We start from the raw sequence: 24,168 nt of genomic DNA on the forward strand, positions 1-24,168 counted from the left end.
GGCTGGAATGGGCTACAAGACCATCGGCAAGCAGCTTGGTGGAAGGTGACAACAGTTGGTGCGATTATTTATAAATGGAAGAAACACAAAATAACTGTCAATCTCCCTCGGCCTGGGGCTCCATGCAAGATCTCACCTTGTGGAGTTGCAATGATCATGAGAACGGTGAGGAATCAGCCCAGAACTACACGGGAGGATCTTGTCAATGATCTCAAAGCAGCTGGGATCATAGTCACCAAGAAAACAATTGGTAACACACTACGCCATGAAGGACTTTAATCCTGCAGCGCCCGCAAGGTCCCCCTGCTCAAGAAAGCACATATACATGCCCGTCTGAAGTTTGCCAATGAACATCTGAATGATTCAGAGGAGAACTGGGTGAAAGTGTTGTGGTCAGATGAGACCAAAATCGAACTCTTTGGCATCAACTCAACTCGCCGTGTTTGGAGGAGGAGTAATGCTGCCTATGACCCCAAGAACACCATCCCCACCGTCAAACATGGAGGTGGAAACATTATGCTTTGGGGGTGTTTTTCTGCTAAGGGGACAGGACAACTTCACCGCATCAAAGGGACGATGGACGGGGCCATGTACCATCAAATCTTGGGTGAGAACCTCCTTCCCTCAGCCAGGGCATTGAAAATGGGTCGTGGATGGGTATTCCAGCATGACAATGACCCAAAACACACGGCCAAGGCAACAAAGGAGTGGCTCAAGAAGAAGCACATTAAGGCCCTGGAGTGGCCTAGCCAGTCTCCAGACCTTAATCCCATAGAAAATCTGTGGAGGGAGTTGAAGGTTCGAGTTGCCAAACGTCAGCCTCAAAACCTTAATGACTTGGAGAAGATCTGCAAAGAGGAGTGGGACAAAATCCCTCCTGAGATGTGTGCAAACCTGGTGGCCAACTACAAGAAATGTCTGACCTCTGTGATTGCCAAAAAGGGTTTTGCCACCAAGTACTAAGTCATGTTTTGCAGAGGGGTCAAATACTTATTTCCCTCATTAAAATGCAAATCAATTTATAATGTTTTTGACATGCGTTTTTCTGGATTTTTTTGTTGTTATTCTGTCTCTCACTGTTCAAATAAACCTACCATTGAAATTATAGACTGATCATTTCTTTGTCAGTGGGCAAACATACAAAATCAGCAGGGGATCAAATACTTTTTTCCCTCACTGTATGTGTTGCCACCCTAGGGTCACGCACTGCTCATAAAGCAAATGTATAACTTTTATTATTCAAAAACAAAAAATACCGTCCAATAAAAAAAATAAAACATGATATGATATTTTGCCCATATCGCCCAGTTTGTCTGTCGTAGGGTTTTCACCAACAACGAATTCAGCGGGAGAAGTTCCGCCCCCATTCATTTTCAACGAGGGCACACAGAGAAATGTGCGGGGGATTGTGAGATGGTGAGCGGCGAGAACCCTGCTAGCGGACCGGTAGCAAAAGTTGCGCTCTGCTTTATGCAAATTTCAAGCGAAGCGTTGGAGCGAAGCGTTGGAGCGAAGCGTTGGAGCGAAGCGTTGGAGCGAAGCGTTGGAGCGAAGCGTTGTCAAGAGGAGGCACCACCTCTGGTCAAAACCCACTGTATTGTAAAGAAAATTTGCTGTCGAACACGCATCTGAATGCGCTCATGACTCCTTTCTATGTGCACCAAAATTATTATCTGTTTCTCTGAATTGCCTTTGTGAAAGCCTAACACTGTAAGATTGTATTTTATAACTTAGCTAGTCATGTTGGCAATAGAACAAGCTTTCAAATGATGCCCACCTGACCCAGATCGCGATTTATAAGGGGGGCTTCTTTTAAAGTGCGTTAACAACAACAGTAATTGTGTGATGGTGGGGATGCAGGGTTGTGTTCCAAACAAAACAACTACAAGTATGCTTGTTCTAGTTTCTCTGTGGCGGCAGGTAGCCTGGCGGGTAGGAGCGTTGGGCTAGTAACCGAAAGGTTGCTGGATGGAGTCCCCGAGCTGACAAGGTAAAAATATGTTTTTCTGCCCCTGAGCAAGGCAGTAACCCACTGTTCCCCGGGTGCCGATGACGTGGATGTCGATTAAGGCAGCCCTCCGCACCTCTCTGATTCAGGGGGGTTGTGTTAAATGCGGAAGACACATTTCAGTTGAATGCATTCAGTTGTACAACTGACTAGGTATCCCCCTTTCCCCAACAGCACAGCTAGGAGAGCTTAAAAAAAAGCACCTTATAGTTGAAGACTCTTCTTTGAGTCATCAAAGTGCATAGAAATGACTTAGGGACTCTGCACACTTTGGAGAGGTGTGTGGCCACTTGGAGACACCAGTTAGTCCTCTCACTCATAGACTTGTCATTATTTTGTCTTATGTTGCACCTACCCCACATTATCCAGGAATATTCTGATCATGTTACTGAATGTATCCAGAGTATTTTCAGATATCGTTATCAATTAATAATGTGAAAAGTACAGTAAATGTAATTTTCCCATAATCTCCAAACTGTTCCCTTTCAATTGCTACCATGCTTATGCATATGCTTTTCCTATTCCTTCTGTAAGAAACATTTCAATTTAGCCCTATCCATATAGGCCAATTCCCACAAGTGTAAAGGGTTAAAAGTACGCTGTTGCTGCAGCTGTGGAGGAGTTGGTCAGAATCAGATCCGCTTTTCCTCGCCGTCTTCCGTGCATCACCCCAGAGATAAAGAGGCCAGAAGTTTTTATTTACAGAAGCAAGACGCACACTACAGAGATAGAGAGGATGTATGATGGGATGTATGAATGTCCAGACCGGTCGATATGTTTGCCACTTATATCTCTAGTCTGACTCTGTGGCTCGGGAAAGTGGTAGCTGAAGGTGAATCTTTGTTGTGGTGAGGAGCAGCAGAGTCAGTTACTGGCTTGGCTATCTGAGAGCTTTGTCTGAGATTTGTCTTTTAATAATGCAGAAGACACAAACAGAAGCACACCAAACAGTCAGAGAGAAATAATGCATGAATGAGAGATTCTGACCCATTCTAATGGTAAAACCCCTAGTATGCTACTTAATCCAGACCAGTGTCTCCTCTGTCTGGCCAGCACACTACCTCATTCTCTTTGTAGAACATCTCTAATCTGACCCTAATCTAGATGCGTGCTGCTGTTGGAAAAGTAATTTAGCCCCCTTCCTAAAATATATTGTCTACGCCATTCATCATTCCAACAAATTAGTTCTCAAATGGGATCCATTAGGAAACGGGGCTAATGACGGAGCCCGGTCACTCCTGTGTGGGGGCTTTCTGACTGCTGACAGACACAGAGTGCTGGGCGCTGAGCCGCTGACCTCTCCTCTCTTCCCCTCTCAGTACGCACGCCAACGACTCACCCTGCCCAATAAATATTTTACTTATTGTTGGACACAGTTCACGTACAAGTGCATTAAAGGTTAGCAAAACAACCTCCTTTTTCCTTTTTCCCCTTCTAAATAATGGGATGCCGTCCAAAACCTCTCAGGCAAATATTAAATCAACCTTTAAAGGGCTAAGAGATCATAAATTGGGGGAACGGTGCAGTTAGAGCTCGCCTCGCACACATAGGGCTCGCTCTATGAATAACTTTTCAATGCACTGCCGTGGTGCTGGGGCCGAGCCCCCCTAGGGAAGCAGCCAAAGGCCAGGTCCTGGCTGGGAACAATGGAGAATGGATGGGAGTAGTATTCTGACCCATTCAAACCTTTGTGTTCACTCGCAACAATGTCCATTTAAAACAATACTAACGTGAAATAAATCTCCTACCACCCCCGTTTTAAAAATAAACAGATGCTGATGCTTTTGTGAATAAACACTCTTGCGGGTGAGAGTGCCAGTACTTTGCTTTTTTCATTGAGTACTTGGTTTGTGTGGCACTGTTCATTCTTTGGATATCACATTCTGCTATGCTTTTTAAAGGACGCTTGGAAGCATGGCACTCAATAATGTTTATAGTAACAGTGTGTGCAGGCCACTGAGATGTTGCACTTTGTACTTCCTATTTTACCATCTTATTTCTTAACTCTTGTCACACTATCATTCCTGTCAAGGAAAGCGTGTACATGGCTTGACACCTAGGCATCTGTGTTAACAGGCCTGTGGATGTGGTCAGTGTATTTGCAGTGTTCTCATCTCACCATGCTGTTGTATGTTAGCCTTCCTCATTTTGTCTTGCCGGTTGACTAGCCTTTATTATAGAGTTGGTGTTGGTGGACAGACCATCCTTCTTACCAGTGGCGATTTTAGCATGTAAATCTTGGTGGGGCAAACAAGATATTTTGTTATTTTTATGAATGCCAGCAAAGCCACTACACAACACTAAACAATACATTAATTGCACTATAACGGTGACAAACGGTGCCCACAAACTGTTAGGGCCTACATAAAACTGTCCCAACAGCAGAGTCCCAACACCTTACCACTGCTACACCTGGCTATCAGCGGAGTCTGGCAGCGAAACAGTTCATTCAGCCTCATTTACTGCCTTTTTAAAAAAAACTAGCTGATATGGCTGACTTGCTTGAACAAATGTGGTTTCTACTGACAATAGAGATGTACAAACTATGGCATAAGGGGACAATGAGCGGATAAGAGGCAATCCGTAATTAAGAGAGGGAAAAGGGACCAAATTATTAGGGTGAGGCACATGGGCTACTAACAGCTTACTACACAACATACACTTAGTATTACATTCTTAGCTACAGTATACATATCTCCCTGGCATATTACATCATTTATGCAGCAGCATATAATACATTTTTGGACTCACCTTGTTGTGCTGTGCTCACTTGAACAGGAAGGTGGTGCGGCGGTCCTTCGTGGGCACATTTTGTCATCAAAGTCTGGCATTCTCTGTATTTATGGTGCTTTCAAGACAACTGGGAACTCTGAAAAAAACATGGTCGAATCATGATGACGTCAGTGATCTTCAGGTCAGAGCTCTAGAAAGAGGCCAGAGTTCCCGACTTGCAATTCCGAGTTGGATGACCATTCAGAATGTATTTTCCCAGTCAGAGCTCTTTTTTCCCCGAGATCCCAGTTGTCTTGAACTCACTGAAGTCAGTTCTGAGTTTCCAGTTGTTTTGAGTGCGGCAGAAGTCATGCTGTATTGACAGCATGGCCAATGTTGAATGTTTATCCTTTTAAGCTTGGAAAAGAGACCCTTAAACCCAGACTTGGAACTTCAAACCCAGTCCACTGAATAGCAGGCTAGTGATTGCTTTGCAATGCTTGCAGTTAGCCACTAATTCCTTCCAAACCACTCATTGTTGAATTTGCGGCAGCAGCAGCACTGCAGGCCTGTGGTTCTTCCTGGTTCCTTGGCCCAGGCTGCAGGGCCTATAAATCTGGTCCAGCCCGGCCCAGCACAGTCTTTATGTAGCATGGCAGGCTAGCACCCTGACACGATGAGGAAACATGCCGTATATATCCTGGGCCATAGGGACCTCCTCCCTTCTGGAACAGAGTTCTACTAACAGTCTGCATATTAGTGAATTGGAGGACAGGACTATAGCAGAACAGTCAGATGCTGGAAGTATAAGGAGAGGCTGGATCGATTCACTTGGGTCTGTGCTTCGAACTCACACAGTGGACAGTCTGCAAGGGTATTGGGCATCACAGTCTGTCTTCCTGGTGTTGCCTTAAGGACATGCCACCCAGTCAGGGGAGTGAGGGGCCGAATGTTTAATACCGAACTCTGAACTTTTGGATTTTATGTGAAAACGCCCTTGCCTGGCCTGCACGTTTCTCCCTTCACTCTCTCTCTCTCTCCCCCTCCCTTTTACACCCCATTGATCGGCTGTGAGCCGTCGAACAAGTTTCACAATAACATTCTCTTTTACAGCCTTGCCCTGCCAGATGGGGAAGAGGCATTGCCGTTTATGATGTGTAACCGGGCCTTCCAAGTGATGCGCGACTCCACATGGCTGCCACTCAGCCGCCCGGACAGATCCTTTACAAGGTTTGACAAAAATGCAATTAAGTGAAAAGACATTGCAGTGTGGAGGGGCGAAGCGGTTGCCTCCGGGGATGGCGACGTGCAGGGGAGCATGTCTCCTGTCAGACTAGAGGACAGGTGGACACAGGAGAGGAGAGGGGCTAGGAGAGGTGTAGCCATTTTATTTGAACACAAAGGGAGAATCTCAATTGAATTTCCTTGATTCTTCACGTCCTCTCTCCTCTGACCTTCTCATCCAATGGGTTTTGAGAAGGAGACAAAGAGAGAGTACGCAAGGAATCAAGGAAATGCAATTGAGATTCTCCCAAGGACGCATTGTATCCTTCAAATGACGTCATTAGCTCCCCTGTAGCTCAGTTGGTAGAGCATGGCGCTTGCAACGCCAGGGTTGTGGGTTCGTTTCCCACGTTGGGCCAGTATGAAAATGTATGCATTCACTAACTGTAAGTCGCTCTGGATAAGAGCATCTGCTAAATGATTAAAATGTCAAATGTAAATGTAAATGAGATTTACGGTGGAAATGGTGTGATGTGCATTCATTGCACTATACATGTCCCATTTCACCATACATCAATGTCCAAAAGGGCAATGTATTTCCTCCTCAGTGCAACTTTTGCATGTTTTCAGAGCACCTCATTGTGAATCTTGAAATTAGGTCAAATACCCCCCCCCCACCCCCAGAACAGGTAGATAGCTATTTGTTTGCCATGGACCATGACCTTAACATTGAGCACATTTTAGAGTGGAAACGTTATTTTATTTTATGCTCTACAGAACGCCTCCCTTCCTCCCTTACTGTGGTGATGACAATAGATACTGTGACTTCCACATTCACCTTTCACTTCACTATACAAAGCTCTTCTCTTTTCCTCTTGCTGTAGTATAGTCATAGTATGAATTATGGCATTTAATTAAGGCATTGATAGCCAGTTTAATTCTAGCACATCAGACAGTAAGCCTGCGGGACCACATATAAAGGGCCATTGTAATAGACTGTTGGAATTAATCCTTCTTAAAGTATGGGGTGTAGACCATAGACAGTCCCAATTCTGATATATACAATGTATAGACATTGTAAAGCATACCTGAGGGGCATTTTTAAATTAATTGTTCATTTGACCTTTGCTACTGTACTATATGTGCTGTGCATTAATTTTAATATGGATATTGACAGGGGTATGAACTTCTATACTAGGGATGGGCATTTTAAATTTTTAGCATTTAAAAATTTTCTCGCATTTTTTTTTTTCAAATACTTGTAATGGAAAAAATATACATTTTTAGAACACATTTTTAGAAGGGCAAGGCCAGCAATGGAAAAAATATGCGAACCGTGCACAACAATGCCTAATTGATCATAACCATTACAGATAACAAATCCTAGTTGCTAAATTGCCTCATATAGATATTCAGTCAATAAAAACCTATTGCCATTTAAGATTAATTTATTGAAACCGTAATATCAACTGGTTATATTTTATCATGGAACACAATCTTCAAAATGGCAGTAACCTCAGCAGTGGCGCTTGCATGGCATAGCCTTGTTTTGTCATACAGTCAAAACACACTTATTTTATAGCAAAAACATGATGTAATATAACAGAATAAAATATAACAGAATATTTTTCAAAATAAAAAAAGTTGCTAGTGCGAAGTGTTGCGCATTTCATGCGTCTGGAACAGTTATTCTCAATTCTAAATGGCACTATCAGTTCTCAGTAGCCTAAGTGGAAAATAGATGGGACATTATTATTCCAAACCTGCAGCTGGTTGTTGGAACACGTATTTCCCTACTTCAATCAACCAGTCCATTTTGAATTTGTGATAAAACTGTCGTCATTGGGCAAGGAATGTAGCTTGTGTATCCCATCAGTTAGAGGCATTTGTATTGATTAAAACAAATCGGGAAACGCCACAAAGCACATTCCACCAAACAGTTTTAGAGTATTTGAAATAAAACCTTTTTTTGTGGTTAAAGATAGTTTTGACGTCCATTCGAGTACTCGATTACTCATGCCCATCCCTAGTAAATACTCATCATGTACAGTATCGGGCCATGAACTGTAACCCGATAGAAAAGCTGGTTGAATGAGACCCTGCGCATGCTGAGACCTCATTGCTGTCACCAGGACCTCCGTGAGGGAGGTTGAGTAGAGTAAAGGTGATGTAGCTTTGCCCTGCCAGGTGTCTGTACCATATCTGTACGTATCTCAGCAGGCTGCATATGAGCTTCCTTGGTGGCGCAGAGGTCTCCTGTCAACACGTGCCTAAGTCTCAGTGGTGTGTGTGTGTATGTACGTGCAGTGCAAGCGTGCCCACTCACACATCAAAGACCAGGGAGGCCACCGGTACACACAAACACACACAACACACAGCGGCAGCCCCACTGCACCACCACCCCGCTGGAAAATGTTAACCTTCTCATCTGCACTGAGCTCCAAGTACGCTCACACACACACACGTGTGCGGGCCCGTGCACATACACACATTTGTTCTCTCTTTATCTTCATCTCTCACACACTCACACATGCACACACACACACAAACACACATGTGTTCGCACACACACATACGGAAGACCTTCATAGATTCCTGCAACACATCCAGGTGATTGTATAGAAAAGGCCCCTGCTCATATGGACTCTTTTAGTGATGAACCGTACGCTCTGAATGTGTTTTATAGGAGCTGTAAAGCATTTGTTCAAAGCTGCCAGGGTTGGAGGGAGCCACTCCTCTCAGCACGTAAAGCACAGCTGGCCAAGTCTCTGCAGAGAGAGTGCCGAGGAAATGTATAATGTATGGCAAGACAGAGAGCAGGCACCCCCACCCCAGAGGCCTCTGTGGTGACAAGTGTGAGAGGATAGCGTGTGTGTGTTGGTGTGTGTGTTGCAGTACTGTCTCTTGGTGAATGAAGGTGGTTGTAGAGGTCCAAAGAGGCCCCACTTTTTCAGATATATCTGTCTTCTCCTCCTTTTTGTACAGAATTAATATTGAGTGTCATAGTCAATAAAGCAATAGACATAAAAAGTAGGGCTGTCCCCGACAGAAAACAATTCTTAGTCGACCAAGAGTCGTCTGTTCTGTTCAATCGATTGGTCGAAATAGGTCGAAAATGTTTAACGTGAATTTTTCCATATACAGTGGGGGGGAAAAGTATTTAGTCAGCCACCAATTGTGCAAGTTCTCCCACTTAAAAAGATGAGAGAGGCCTGTAATTTTCATCATAGGGAGAAAAAAAATCAATGAGAAAAAAAATCCAGAAAATCACATTGTAGGATTTGTTATGAATTTATTTGCAAATTATGGTGGAAAATAAATATTTGGTCAATAACAAAAGTTTCTCAATACTTTGTTATATACCCTTTGTTGGCAATGACACAGGTCAAACGTTTTCTGTAAGTCTTCACAAGGTTTTCACACACTGTTGCTGGTATTTTGGCCCATTCCTCCATGCAGATCTCCTCTAGAGCAGTGATATTTTGGGGCTGTCGCTGGGCAACACGGACTTTCAACTCCCTCCAAAGATTTTCTATGGGGTTGAGATCTGGAGACTGGCTAGGCCACTCCAGGACCTTGAAATGCTTCTTACGAAGCCACTCCTTCGTTGCCCGGGTGGTGTGTTTGGGATCATTGTCATGCTGAAAGACCCAGCCACGTTTCATCTTCAATGCCCTTGCTGATGGAAGGAGGTTTTCACTCAAAATCTCACGATACATGGCCCCATTCATTCTTTCCTTTACACGGATCAGTCGTCCTGGTCCCTTTGCAGAAAAACAGCCCAAAAGCATGATGTTTCCACCCCCATGCTTCACAGTAGGTATGGTGTTCTTTGGATGCAACTCAGCATTCTTTGTCCTCCAAACACGACGAGTTGAGTTTTTACCAAAAAGTTCTATTTTGGTTTCATCTGACCATATGACATTCTCCCAATCCTCTTCTGGATCATCCAAATGCACTCTAGCAAACTTCAGACGGGCCTGGACATGTACTGGCTTAAGCAGGGGGACATGTCTTGCACTGCAGGATTTGAGTCCCTGGCGGCGTAGTGTGTTACTGATGGTAGGCTTTGTTACTTTGGTCCCAGCTCTCTGCAGGTCATTCACTAGGTCCCCCTGTGTGGTTCTGGGATTTTTGCTCACCGTTCTTGTGATCATTTTGACCCCACGGGGTGAGATCTTGCGTGGAGCCCCAGAACGAGGGAGATTATCAGTGGTCTTCCATTTCCTAATAATTGCTCCCACAGTTGATTTCTTCAAACCAAGCTGCTTACCTATTGCAGATTCAGTCTTCCCAGCCTGGTGCAGGTCTACAATTTTGTTTCTGGTGTCCTTTGACAGCTCTTTGGTCTTGGCCATAGTGGAGTTTGGAGTGTGACTGTTTGAGGTTGTGGACAGGTGTCTTTTATACTGATAACAAGTTCAAACAGGTGCCATTAATACAGGTAACGAGTGGAGGACAGAGGAGCCTCTTAAAGTAGAAGTTACAGGTCTGTGAGAGCCAGAAATCTTGCTTGTTTGTAGGTGACCAAATACTTATTTTCCACCATAATTTGCAAATAAATTCATAAAAAATCCTACAATGTGATTTTCTGGATTATTTTTTCTCAATTTGTCTGTCATAGTTGACGTGTACCTATGATGAAAATTACAGGCCTCTCTCATCTTTTTAAGTGGGAGAACTTGCACAATTGGTGGCTGACTAAATACTTTTTTCCCCCACTGTATAGACACATCCTATGTGTATTAATCAAATCAATTATATGCACTGAGCTTGTATGATGCTTTAAGCGAACTGTTTGATGAAATAATTAAGACACACAAATGACTAGAGGGAGTCCAACCGCAATTGATTTGATTGTGCTGGGCCTGGCTCAGACTTGCTGCGCTGTGTTAAAAGAAAACAGTGAGTGACTGTGTGACTAGCACCAATTGTCTCTCTCGCCTCCCTGCTGCAGCGACCACCACAGAACATCAACAGTGTGTATCGCATTGTCTGTGTTGCTGAAGCTGCAACATAATTACAGCCATTTCGAAAAGTTATCTTACCGAAATCCCTCATTTGTTTAAGAAAAACATTCCCTATTCCCACAACCCTTGCGCTTTTTACGTGAGACATGTATGCATTGCATGCACGTGACCAATAGGGCCTGACTTATAGCATATCATATTCACATCAATAAATTGATAACAAACTCTGAACACCGTAACACGTGACAGCAAAATGGATGTAGAGGACGTGACAAATAAACTCGAAATGGGGGAATGTTTACTGGTTGCTCAGGAGGTAAAGGGGAAGTCAGATGTGTGGAATAAACTTGACTAGTTGTGGAAAATACTGGAGATCAAGAAAAATAAGGTAAGCATAAAGCGATGCGTGCATATTATGTGTGCCAAACAGGTGCTGTTAGATTACAATATACTTTTTTTACTATATATTTTCTGACCATTTGGAACAATGTAAACAACACTAAATAAATTATAAGCGTACCAGAGAGTCTGTTTTTTGTAAAGCCTTTAATTCAGCAAAGACTAAAAACAGTCGCATTCATTTGTGAATGCAATTTCCGAAATGGAATGGTTTAGGCGTATTTATTGTTTATGTGAATTATTCAATGGTCGCTTTGAATTTTATTTTTTAATTAAAATCAATCTACACACAATACCCCATAATGACAAAGAAAAAACAGGTTTTTAGAAATTAAAAACTGAAATATCACATTTACATAAGTATTCAGATCCTTTACTCAGTACTTTGTTGAAGCACCTTTGGCAGCGATTACAGCCTCGAGTCTTCTTGGATATGACGCTACAAGCTTGGCACACCTGTATTTGGGGACTTTCTCCCATTCTTCTCTGCAGATCTTCTCAATTTCTGCCAGGTTGGATGGGGAGCGTTGCTGCACAGCTATTTTCAGGTCTCTCCAGAGATGTTCGATCGGGTTCAAGTCCAGGCTCTGGCTGGGCCCCTCAAGGACATTCAGAGGCTTGTCCCAAAGCCACTCCTGCGTTGTCTTGGCTGTGTGCTTAGGGTTGTTGTCCTGTTGGAAGGTGAACCTTCGCCCCAATCTGAGGTCCTGAGCACTCTGGAGCAGGTTTTCATCAAGGATCTCTCTGGACATTGCTTCGTTCATCTTTCCCTTGATGCTGACTAGTCTCCTAGCCAAAGAGTTCAATCTTGGTTTCGTCAGACCAGAGAATCTTGTTTCTCATGGTCTGAGAGTCTTTAGATGCCTTTTGGCAAACTCCAAATGGGCTGTCATGTGCCTTTTACTGAGGAGTGGCTTCCGTCTGGCCACTCTACCATAAAGGCCTGATTGATGGAGTGCTGCAGAGATGGTTGTCCTTCTGGAAGGTTCTCCCATCTCCACAGAGGAACTCTGGAGCTCTGTCAGAGTGAACATTGGGTTCTTGGTCATCTCCCTGACCAAGGCCCTTTGTCCCTGATTGCTCAGTTTGGCTGGGTGGCCAGCTCTAGGAAGAGTCTTGGTGGTTCCAAACATCTTCCATTTAAGAATGATGGAGGCCACTGTGTTCTTGGGGACCTTCAAGGCTGCAGAAATTTTTTGGTACCCTTCCCCAAATCTGTGCCTTGACACAATCCTGTCTCAGAGCTCTATGGACAATTCCTTTGACCTCATGGCTTGGTTTTTGCTCTGACATGCACTGTCAACTGTGGAACCTTATATAGACAGGTGTGTGTGCAAAGCTGTCATCAAGGCAAAGGGTGGCTATTTGAAGATTCTCAAATATAAGATATATTTTGATTTGTTTAACACTTTTTTGGTTACTACATGATTTCATATGTGTTATTTCGTAGTTTTGATGTCTTCACTATTATTCTACAATGTAGATAATAGTAAAAATTAAGAAAAACCCTTGAATGAGTAGGTGTTCTAAAACCTTTGACCGGTAGTGTATATGGATGATTTATAAAGCTAGGCACATATAATAGTTAGGCTATTGATCAGGGGCGCTACTTTCACTGGGGACGGAGGGGTCATGTCCCCCCCCCCACATTTTGAAATTGTATTTTTGTTCCACCCCAGTTTTATCATTGCAATGTGATACAAAAAGCGGCACGGTGTGCTTTAGGACCATGCGGACGCTTCCAAGTGGTCGGATAGGCTGTTTGGAGTGTTCAGCTGGCTGGATTTAGGACCACGCGGACACCACAGAGCGGGCTGACAGGCTGTGTGAAGGCAAAGCTTCTGAAAGGCTGGCTGAACCAGAACGGGAGAGTTGAGCATAGTTCAGTGTGTATGTGTTGCGCTCTTTCACCAAGTTGTAAAAGCAAGCAGAGCAGAAACTGGCTACTCTTTAGTTGACTGATGTAGCTGGCAAGGTAACTGCTGTTTAACATAACAGAAAACTAAACTAGTGTTTATTCGGAGTGCTGAGCTAGTATTGTAACTGACATGTACAGTAATGTTAGCTAATGTTTCATCCCCTCTCAACTGAGGTGAGTGTATAAGCTACGCTAGTTAGTAACTAACACAGCCAGGTCAGCTCTAGCCTCTAGTTATCTGTCAGATAGCGATATGAGGTGGCTATTATTACTATCTAACAGATGTGGTTTGTATGTTTTGTAGCCTTTCTTTTGTCCCATTTGAGAATGAACTTGGCTCGCTTTCGCTCATTGATGTACCGTTAGAGAGAGCTGGCCAAAAGTTGGCTAATGTTAGCTATTATTTTTGCCTCAATCACTCTAGACCTGAATCAAATGATGAAACCATCGGCCAAACAAACGATTGAAGATTGATATTCTGATGTTTTTTCAGTGCAATGTGAATTTTATTAGTCAGTATGGCAATGTAATGTTATTGATCTGTCAGTTTCCCTAGCTAATTCCCTACTTTTCAAACTGACACAGTAATAAACAGCTCTAACATTACAGGCTTCACTGTCATGGTGCACAGTAGATGTCTGCGCGGGACCGATTTCTTCATCCAGCTCCCACCCGCTGGCTTTCTGTCCGACTCCCACCCGCTACGGAAAGAACTGGTCCCAAACCCAACCGCAGTCCCACAATGTTATTTTAGGCATATGTGACGCAGCTCACTTGCCAGCCAAGGTCCCAGCAATTTTGCGCCCTATAGGCAATATCAAATGTGTAAAAATAACTTCAGAAATAGGTTAAATTACCAGAGATTCTCACATGGCTCTTTTATTGTATTACTGGGCTATACAGTGCATTCAAAAGTATTCAGACCCCTTGACTTTTTCCACATTAAATTGTTGTTTTTTTCCCTCATCAATCTACACACAATACCCCATAAAGACAAAGCAAAAACAGATTTTTAGAAATGTTTGCAAATTTATTGGGGTCTGAATACTTTCAGAATGCACTGTATCAGCCAATATGCTAGATGTAGTTTGAAGAGAGCAGAGTTGGAGAGACTTGCACTTTCTCTTGAGCTATTTTTATAGCCTACCTTTTAGGAGTGGGAAGATTTTCAGACGGATAAATATGAGTTATCAATATTCAGGCCTATTTCTAGGCAATGTATTAAACTATAGACTAATCATAGGCCTATTTAGGAAGTACATTTCCTTGGAAAGATAACTGCCCTGTGCTTCTCTGCCCATGTATACATAGTCTATAGCCTACTCAATTTAATTGAGACCACACGCGCACCTGATCTAGCAGGTATGGCTACTGAACTGAAGCAGCAAGAATGATGACAATGACACTTGCTACGTTTTGCAGAGGCCTATAGGATATAACCTACCTTTTAGAACGACGATTTGCAGGCAGAGACAAATAAATGGGTAATCAATGCTTATTGAAAATGAGAAGGCGCAACGCTCGCTCACCATAGTAGCCTAACCTATGTGTGCTTTGTGCCTTTTTGCTTTTCAATGATGATTCAATATTTTGATTGCACTTTGACTCACGTTGGTTGAGCGCCCTCCACTTCTTTCCATTATTAATATTTATTTACAGACACTGTAGTAAACTACAGTCTAATCATATTGAAGTTAATTTCATATTCAAGTTAACTGCCACGTGATTCTCCGCCCATGTAGGCAGCCTACTCTATTTCAATGAGACCACACATACTAGGCGCACTTGAACTGTCACGCCCAACTAGGAGAGGTAGGCTACTGAAGTTGAAGCAGCGAATTCTCAGTGTGTGACTAATGCGAAAAATATGTGCTTTTAATACAATAGGTAGGCTAACGCATACAAAGCAGAAAGAAGACCGTTTCCAAATAATCTGTGGGACAACAAAAACATCTGTCTGACCGCCCGCTCTCGCCCCTTAGCATGAAAAATGCAGACCGCGCCGCAATGATCTCTGTCGGGACCCGCAGGTCCCGCAGGCATCTCGCGGGAATGTAGCCGTCTACTGCAGTCAGTACACAACACTATGCTCATCATCCTTAGCAGGATCAGATGGTGACAGTGGTCCCAGCAGGGTCAGACAGCCAGGGAATACCAGTCTACGGAACTCAGGTGAATTTTGCAGCATATTAACAATATCAGTGAATGATTCCATCTTGAATTGATGGGTAGACCTACAGTAGCGACAGGACAGCAGCTGAAGCTTAATGCTACAGTCCGGGATCTGGGAATAATGGTAATAATAATAATAATATGCCATTTAGCAGACGCTTTTATCCAAAGCGACTTACAGTCATGCGTGCATACATTTTTGTGTATGGGTGGTCCCGGGGATCGAACCCACTACCTTGGCGTTACAAGCGCCGTGCTCTACCAGCTGAGCTACAGAGGACCACGTCATTTCAATGATTGAACCATTGATTCTATTCTTGGATAATATCATGTATAAATGTACACCAAGGTCATTCGTTGTCATGCCTCATTTTAGGAGGATCAGATGGTGACCGGGGTCTCAGCAGGGTCAGGCAGCCAGGGAAGACCAGTCTGTGACGGAGGTGAGGTTAATTTTTTGCAGATACAACACTTTATTCTCTCTGTGCAGCAAACATTGGACAAGCCAGATGCTATTTTAAGGCAGTCTGACAAACAGCAGGGTGGTGGACCCCTAGGGACAGGACAGGGTGACCCAACTATATTGTGTGCAAGTAAAAAGAGCTCTACAGTACTATTAGTAGTATGATAATAATTATATGGAGGATTTTCTGTTTCTGTGTGTTAATGTATATTTGAGGTGATTGTGTTTTTTTGTTGTTGTTTCTAAACCTTTCCTTTGGGAATTTAACAAATTAAAGGCGTGAACTGGGAAGGAAATTGTGTTGGGTGAGAGTTGAGTTATTGACTAGACTGGTGGGGATTGGGCGTGCAGGCGGCTCGTGCTGCTGGTCGGTCTGGCTGAAATTTGATATAGAGAATGTCTTAATAAAGACAATCAAAAGTCTTTGTATTTTTTGTTAGGCTATCGGTTAAAGGTGCAACACAATATTTATTATTTAATTACCTTTGATCTAGTTCAGTCTTATTAACTACTTAAACATGTTTAATAATGATCTCTTACCTAGCTTGATGACTATGGGCATTTTTGCATACTTTTTGTTCTAAATGGAGACGGCATATTGGATTGTGTAAAAATGCAGGAAATGAGCTTTAGATGGCCCAAACATTCTGGGGGAGGACACCCAGACCCCCCACCAGGTTATGTTCCCCCCACTTCTAAAACCAAAGTGGCGCCCCTGCTATTGATTATAGATCTAATTAAGTTGGTGTTTCCTATCTCCTCACTTTTCTTAGACAATTAAGGCAAGGGCTGTTTTCTCGTCTCCTAACTCCGCTGCTGCCTCCGCCGCATTGTTCTCAACACCAATATGCGGTTAACTTTTCTATTATGCACAGAGCAGCATGGTCTAGGAAAAGGCGCCAATTCAACAGCGCACTGATGTGTTTCAGAATTGTGGACAGCGACCACTATCTAACGCGGGAGAAACCGCATTTGTTATAAAATAGTTTTACAAAATGTTTGTGTTGCACCATTGTTCTTACATAATATAACCATAAACAATTTCAGTAGCAAATGTCTTAGTCTGATGGACTGTGCCATCCCCACGGCCTCCACAATGGATCAGTCCACTCAGACAAATGCGAATCAGGCAGTATTGTACAGCATAATTTTTTTATAATTTTTTTTCTACTGTTCGACTAAAGAAATCTCGGTCGACCAACATCCTATCGACCAAACAATCAACCAGTCGACTAAATAGGGTCAGCCCTAATAGAAAGGAATGGTCCGTAATGTTTTGATTACTTTAACTAATAGATCTTTATGCAATGTAATGGATATTTAGAAACCTGAACACAAGGTACTGTATTTCACACACACACACACACACACACACACACACACACACACACACACAGACACACACACACACACACACACACACACACCTGTTCCATATTTGTTCATACCAAAACATTTAATGCAACACTATCCACCACCTGTTAAACATCTGTGCTAGAATTGGGCACCAGACCCAATAACTCCCCCAGATGAATGCCACATTGGACAGTCATCTGGAAAAACACAAGGCATCTCTCACACCCACCCACAACAAAACACTGGAGTGCAAACCACTGAAGAGAGCAGAGAATGAGCAGAGAATGCACTGAACTGATGAATGAGCCTTCAATAAGCCTTCATCAGGACACAATTAGTAGAAAAATGCAAAGGAGATGGAATGGAGCATGCCTTCATTTGAGGCGTGAGGACTGTGAGGATTCCATTAAGAACGCATTGGGACAAGCAGCATTATTCGGGATAATTTTGATCCTGAGTAAACATTACCCTCACATCTACTAGGCTATACCTTGAACAGCTCCATGAATGAGGTTTAGGTAAAGTATGGTCAGTGGACCCCAATGCTGACAGTTAAATAGAACAAGTCAACACATTTGTCTCTATTCAGATCATTAGAATCTTTTTCATTACCAAATGTTCGCAGAGGTTCTGACTGACTATAGTTAAGTTTAATGCAATTGTAAGTAGAGTACTAAATCCACAGTTGGTGCGGGACTGTACTCTGTTTAAAATGGTATTTGGTGACCAGATAAGCTTCTGCCCTGCCCATGTCTGAAATCTTTAAACAGCATCTAACAATGGGCTTGCTCCATTTCCATGAGAAACAGAAAGCCTCTTTATGGATGCATCAGATAGTGGTTTTGCATTATCCCCTGTGCAGACAGGCCCTGTGTGTGTGTCTGACTGTGTCTGTTTTTGTCCGTCTGCGTGTGTGTGTGTGTGTGTGTGTGTGTGTGTGTGTGTGTGTGTGTGTGTGTGTGTGTGTGTGTGTGCGCCCATGTATTTGTGCGATGCTGCAACAGATTGTCCGGCCATACCGAGTGTCACATTTACATGGGCCTAATCTGGGCCAGATGTTCCAGGATGACACAGAAAATTATAAAAGGCCACATATCCTGGGAAAGTCATGTGACCTTGTGACTGGCGCCGTCATATTCCCGCATAGTCAGCCCGTTGTGCAGCTAATTAGATGAACAGTTGCTCAAGATGAACATTTGCTTGTTAGTATAACTACAGCACTGGGAATATAGGTGGGGTAATTTTTCATTCTGTTTTAATAGCTTTGGTCACTGGGATGTTAAGCATACAGCTGTGGTGCTTGTAGTTATTTGTACTGTGCAACATGTTAAGATGGCTTGTACTCATGGACTATTTCTGGGTACATAAGCCTCACACATTTTTATCTCTTCTCCCCTCTGCCCCTGTTTTACTTTGAAATGTTGAAATTATTTGAAAATATATTCTACTGATCCTGCTGTAAATCGTTGTTCAGATTCAGAAACTGCTGTCGCACAACCAGTCCGTTTGTCCTCCATACATAAACTTTAGGTAAACTTAATCTATCTACCCACATTTCAGCTCTGCACTCCAAGAATCGCCTCAGTCATGTATTTTTTAGGACCGTCCAGAGACGACCGCCGGGTTAGCTTGCTTGCTGCTTTTCTTAGGACTCACTGTTGGCCTAGATGAAAATAGCTATTTTTTTGTTCAACGTGTCTAGTAGAAATATGTATTAGAATCCGCAGCGTTGACCTCTGACCTGTGTATGCTCCATACTCTGGGGCCCTAAATAACTAAAGCACGGCCAAGCTAGCGCTTCAGAGGCCAATAAACAACAGATGTTTCAGACTGGAAACAAGGACAGCATTGCTTTAAAAAACAACAAGTCCAAAGACCTTATAAATAAACTAAGGAGAGAACATCTCTTCTCCCTCTGCTCAGTCTCTACAATGTGCAATATGGACGTTAGTTAAGTTGTTTAGTTGCACCCAAGCTTACAGGGTTTATGCATGTGGTCTGGTAGGCAGTAGCCATCTTGCCTCAGTAGACAGAATGCTTGCTCGTTGATTATACTGTGAGCACACAAACATCATTAGATATCATTAATATCATAACTGGAGTCTAGCGTGCAGAGTAAGAGTATTATATGTCCCTTTTTTCAATAATGCATTAATATTACTGCTGTAAGCCTGATTGAATCAAATCCTTTAAGAAAATGTAATCCATGTCATTTAATGTCCCATGGTAGAGGGCTCAGTGGGAATGAATGAGTGAAGCCTGACACTGGTAACTGTAAGCTTGACAGGTACCTTGACTTCGGTACAAAGTCCCATCACCTCACAGTGGTATCCATTGTAAGTATACTGTAGGTTCTGTGTCTCCAGGCTCAGCTACCTGATGCTGGCCTGGTAACAGGCTTAAACTCCCTGACATTGTCCCTCTGTTTCCCTATGTGACAGTGCTAGAGGAGAGTCAGCGGCAGCAGCTTGAAGCGGTGAGCTACTCGTCGCGCTACACACTGGGCCTCTTCTACAAAGCCCAGGCTCACATCGACGTCCCCTGGGCCGCCAAGTACGTCTCCAATAATCCCTGCATTTGCTTTATCGCCATTGACGATAAAAAGTGCAATTTAGGTCAGTGCTCCCATTCTCTTTCTCTGTGTGTGTGTGTTTTTCTGTCTGTCTCTCTTTATTTCCACTCTTTTTCTGTCTGCGTCTCTTTTTATCTCCTTTCTCTTTTCTGTTTGCTTTTCTGCATCTCTGTCTCTGTCTCACTCTCTCCCCCCCTCTCTCCGTCTCTGGAAGGCATGCATCAGTATTGCTCTCTAATTGAGTGCCACTGTTCAGCAGGCATTTAACTTTCCTCGCTAGCTTATGCCTCCAGTCCACTGGATTCTTCCTTGACTTTGTGAAGCTGCATTTGGTGTACATTCAAAAAAGTTATGATGTTTTCATTCAAACTCAACCTCACTTTTTTGACGGTGCTGCCGTGCTGGGGAGAGCCTCCGTAGTTCCTAGTATTTGAATGGCTCTGTGAGTGTTGGGATAGCCCAGTCCATTGGTAGTCACACTTCATTACTGATTGAACACAGAAGGGAGATGCAGCAGACACTGAGTAGGAGAGCACACACAGCACAACACCCTGAAATCAGGCTTCTACACACACACACACACCAGCCTTCATTAGCAGCTCTGCTAGAAAACTGCTGCTATGAGAAGGAACAACATAATCTTATATCAGACCTGGAGGGGTGTGTGTGTGTGTGTGTTTGTTTCAGAGAGAGACAAATATGTATTTGTGTGTGTGTGTGTGTGTGTGTGTGTGTGTGTGTGTGTGTGTGTGTGTGTGTGTGTGTGTGTGTGTGTGCGTGCTTCAGTGAGAAACGATAGTGACTGTGTGTGTGTGTGTGTGCACAAGCGCATGTTTGCACATCACTCGTGTATGTGTGAGAAAGAGAGCGATAGATAGTCTTTGAAAGTGTGCACGCACCTGTCACCTCTCATCCACTCCAGTGTTCGGAAGGCAATATCCTAATTAGAGGAGCTGGTAAATGTTTCATTCTACAAGGCTCCTCTGCCGGGTGCTGCTACTGCGCTCCTCCTCTCGCCCTCCCCCGCTACGCTTGAATCTTCTTTTTCATTTGTGTAATGTATTTTGCTTGTAGCTCAAGTAAGCAGGGGGTATTAGGGATGATTTCTGACTGGCCCTTTGAAAGCCTGTGAATGCAGAGAGCAGGAGTGGCACCGTAAGAATAGCTGTGGAGCGTCTCTCCAACTCTTTGGAGTGATCTAAAATGGGGAGCTTGCTGTGACCAGGGGAACAGGTGTCAGGTCACACTTGTCACACACAGAGCACACAGGACAGGACAATGGCCCTCCTGTGTCACCACCAAGACAGGACGGTCCCCTGAGGAAGATTTAGGAGTAAACAGCTACATGTTCAGAGTTTCATCTGTACTCCGATTGGAATGAAATATGCAAGTGAGTTAACAACTCGTGCAAATTGCACAATGCATAATTTGGTGCCAACTTGCTCTGAGTGGAGCCTGTCTACCCAGTGAACTTAGTAACCTGTGTGTTTTTCTATTACTTCTCCCTCAGAAGAAGAGTTTGTGCCAGTCTCTCACCTACTTACCTTCCTACCTACACACTGTTTCCCCACCTCTTTCTGTCTCTTTATCTTGAACTTTTTCTCATACTTCTCTCATCTTTGTTTTGTCTTCCTCCTCTTTCTTTCTCTCCCTCTCTCATTTTCTCTCTCTGGCTGGCCCTATGCCTGGGCACTCTGATGTCAAAAACTGGTTAGGGTGGCTCTCTTACCCATGAGCCAAACCAGAATGGCCCACTGGACAGAAGTAGGACAGACCCCAGCAAATGGGTGCTGTAGCCTGTCTGTGTGCTATAGTCACTGTCACCAAACTGGAGTCTCCCTGTCCCTACACTGTCCCCACAGTGACCATCCCTAGTTCCCCACAAGGGAGTTCAGCATCTCCAGCTTGGCTCCAAACAAAACAACCGGCTGTGTTTTGATGTGTGTGCGCTCACTCCCGCAACGTTGTCCCGTCTGCCGCTTAAAAAAACGAGCCAAGCTGGAGGAAATGATTGACCTTGTAGTAACTGTTTCCCGCTCCAGCAGGTCAATTGCGGGACATGTTTATTGGCGGCAGTAAACCATTATTCTCCACAATCAGTTTAAATATGGTTTTAAGACGATGTCATTAGAGAGAACTTCATGACGTACAGCCTCAATAAATCAATGCAAAACATCCTGTATGGTTCAGAGCCGAGAGGAGCTCTGTCTGTCTGTCTGTCTGTCATTAGAAACAGGATCTCACCGTGTCCACTCCCCGCATGATGTCACCACCACACAACCGGATCCTCAGCAGACAGCACTCCAAGCCTTTTTGTTGTGTGTACAGTTACCAAACACTCAACATACAGTGCATTGGGAAGGTATTCAGACCCCTTCACTTTTTCCACATTTTGTTACGTTACAGCCTTATTCTAAAATTGATTAAATAAATAAAAATTCTCATCAATCTACACACAATACCCCATAATGACAAAGCAAAAACAGGTTTTTAGACATTTTTGCAAATGTATTAAAAATAGAAAAACAGAAATACCTTATTTACATAAGTATTCAGACCCTTTGCTATGAGACTCGAAATTATAGCTCAGGTGCATCCTGTTTCCATTGATCATCCTTGAGATGTTTCTACAATTTGATTGGAGTCCACCTGTGGTTAATTCAATTGATTGGACATGATTTAGAAGGGCACACACCTGTCTATATAAGGTCCCACAGTTGACAGTGCATGTCAGAGCAAAAACCAAGACATGAGGTTGAAGGAATTGTCCGTAGAGCTCAGAGACAGGATTGTGTCGAGGCACAGATCTGGGGAAGTGTACCAAACATTTCTGCAGCATTGAAGGTCCCCGAAAACACAGTGGCCTCCATCACTCTTAAATGGAAGAAGTTTGGAACCACCAAGACTCTTCCTAGAGCTGGCCGCCCAGCCAAACGGAGCAATCGGGGGAGAAGGACCTTGGTCATGGAGGTGCCCTTGAACCCAATGGTCTTTCTGACAGAGCTCCAGAGTTCCTCTGTGGAGATGGGAGAACCTTCCAGAAGGACAACCATCTCTGCAGCACTCCACAAATCATGCCTTTATGGTAGAGTGGCCAGATGGAAGCCACTCCTCAGTAAAAGGAACATGACAGCCCGCTTGGAGTTTGCCAAAAGGCACCTAAAAGACTCTCAGACCATGAGAAACAAGATTCTCTGGTCTGATGAAACCAAGATTGAACTCTTTGGCCTGAATGCCAAGTGTCACGTTTGGAGGAAACCAGGCACCGCTCATCACCTGGCCAACACCATTCGTACGGTGAAGCATGGTGGTGGCAGCATCATGCTGTGGGGATGTTTTTCAGTGGCAGGGACTAGGAGACTAGTCAGGATCGAGGGAAATATGAACGGAGCAAAGTACAGGGAGATCCTTGATGAAAACCTGCTCCAGAGCGCTCTGGATTCAGACAGGGGTGAAGGTTCACCTTCCAACAGGACAACAACCCTAAGCACACAGCCAAGACAACGCAGGAGTGGCTTCGGGCAAGTCTCTGAATGTCCTTGAGTGGCCCAGTCAGAGCCCGGACTTGAACCCGATCGAACATCTCTGGAGAGACCTGACGTTCCCATTCAACCTGACAGAGCTTGAGAGGATCTGCAGAGAAGAATGGGAGAAACTCCCCAAGTACAGGTGTTCCAAGCTTGTAGCGTCATACCCAAGAAGACTCGAGGCTGTAATTGCTCCCAAAGGTGCTTCAACAAAGTACTGAGTAAAGGGTCTGAATACTTATGTAAATGTAATATTTCATATTTGCAAAAATAAATGTGGAAAAAGTGAAGGGGTCTGAATACTTTCCGAATGCACTGTACATACACACAGCAACCTCACAGGCTGACTGAGTGAGACATTTACCTAACAAATCAAGCTGGTCTTGTTACATTTATGCAGAAGCAGGGGCTTCTGGGTACGGAAGTCTGGCTCATTAAAAAGCCATGACGTGTCTTGTCGGAGGATCCCCGTTTGGTATTGGCATGTGACTCTTAATAAAGCATCAGGACGGAGATAAGAACCTACTTTTTTGTCCTGGAGTCAGAATCCCATCAAAGTATTCCGCTGTCAGATTATGGGAACGACCTTAATGCCAAGGATGATTTTGGATTATATTAAGCAAAAAATTGTCAAAGACTCCAGCCACCCTAGTCATAGACTGTTCTCTCTGCTACCGCACAGCAAGTGGTACCGGAGCGCCAAGTCTAGGACCAAAAGGCTCCTTAACAGCTTCTACCCCCAAGCCATAAGACTGCTGAACAATTAATGGCCACCTGGACTATTTACATTGACCCCCCGCCCCCCACACACACACACTCGCTGTTTATTATCTATGCATAGTCACTT

The 24,168-nt window shown here is 43.8% G+C and overlaps 1 protein-coding gene across 2 annotated transcripts in view; it reads left to right on the forward strand.

The window, feature by feature from the left end:
• The window catches only part of LOC311101156 (renalase-like), a 57,585-nt gene that overhangs the window by 30,001 nt on the left and 3,416 nt on the right, over positions 1–24,168 (forward strand). Inside the window, exon 4 of one of the 2 annotated variants that reach the window (XM_084142234.1) lies at positions 19,664–19,837. In XM_084142234.1, the coding sequence (XP_083998360.1) occupies positions 19,664–19,837 (174 nt within the window). Of the gene's footprint in view, positions 1–19,663; positions 19,842–24,168 lie in introns of both variants that reach the window. The other variant, XM_084142235.1, reaches the window with a different exon arrangement.

Source organism: Coregonus lavaretus (assembly GCF_964263955.1).
Source record: "Coregonus lavaretus genome assembly, chromosome: 25".
NCBI classification, from domain to species: Eukaryota; Metazoa; Chordata; class Actinopteri; order Salmoniformes; family Salmonidae; genus Coregonus; species Coregonus lavaretus.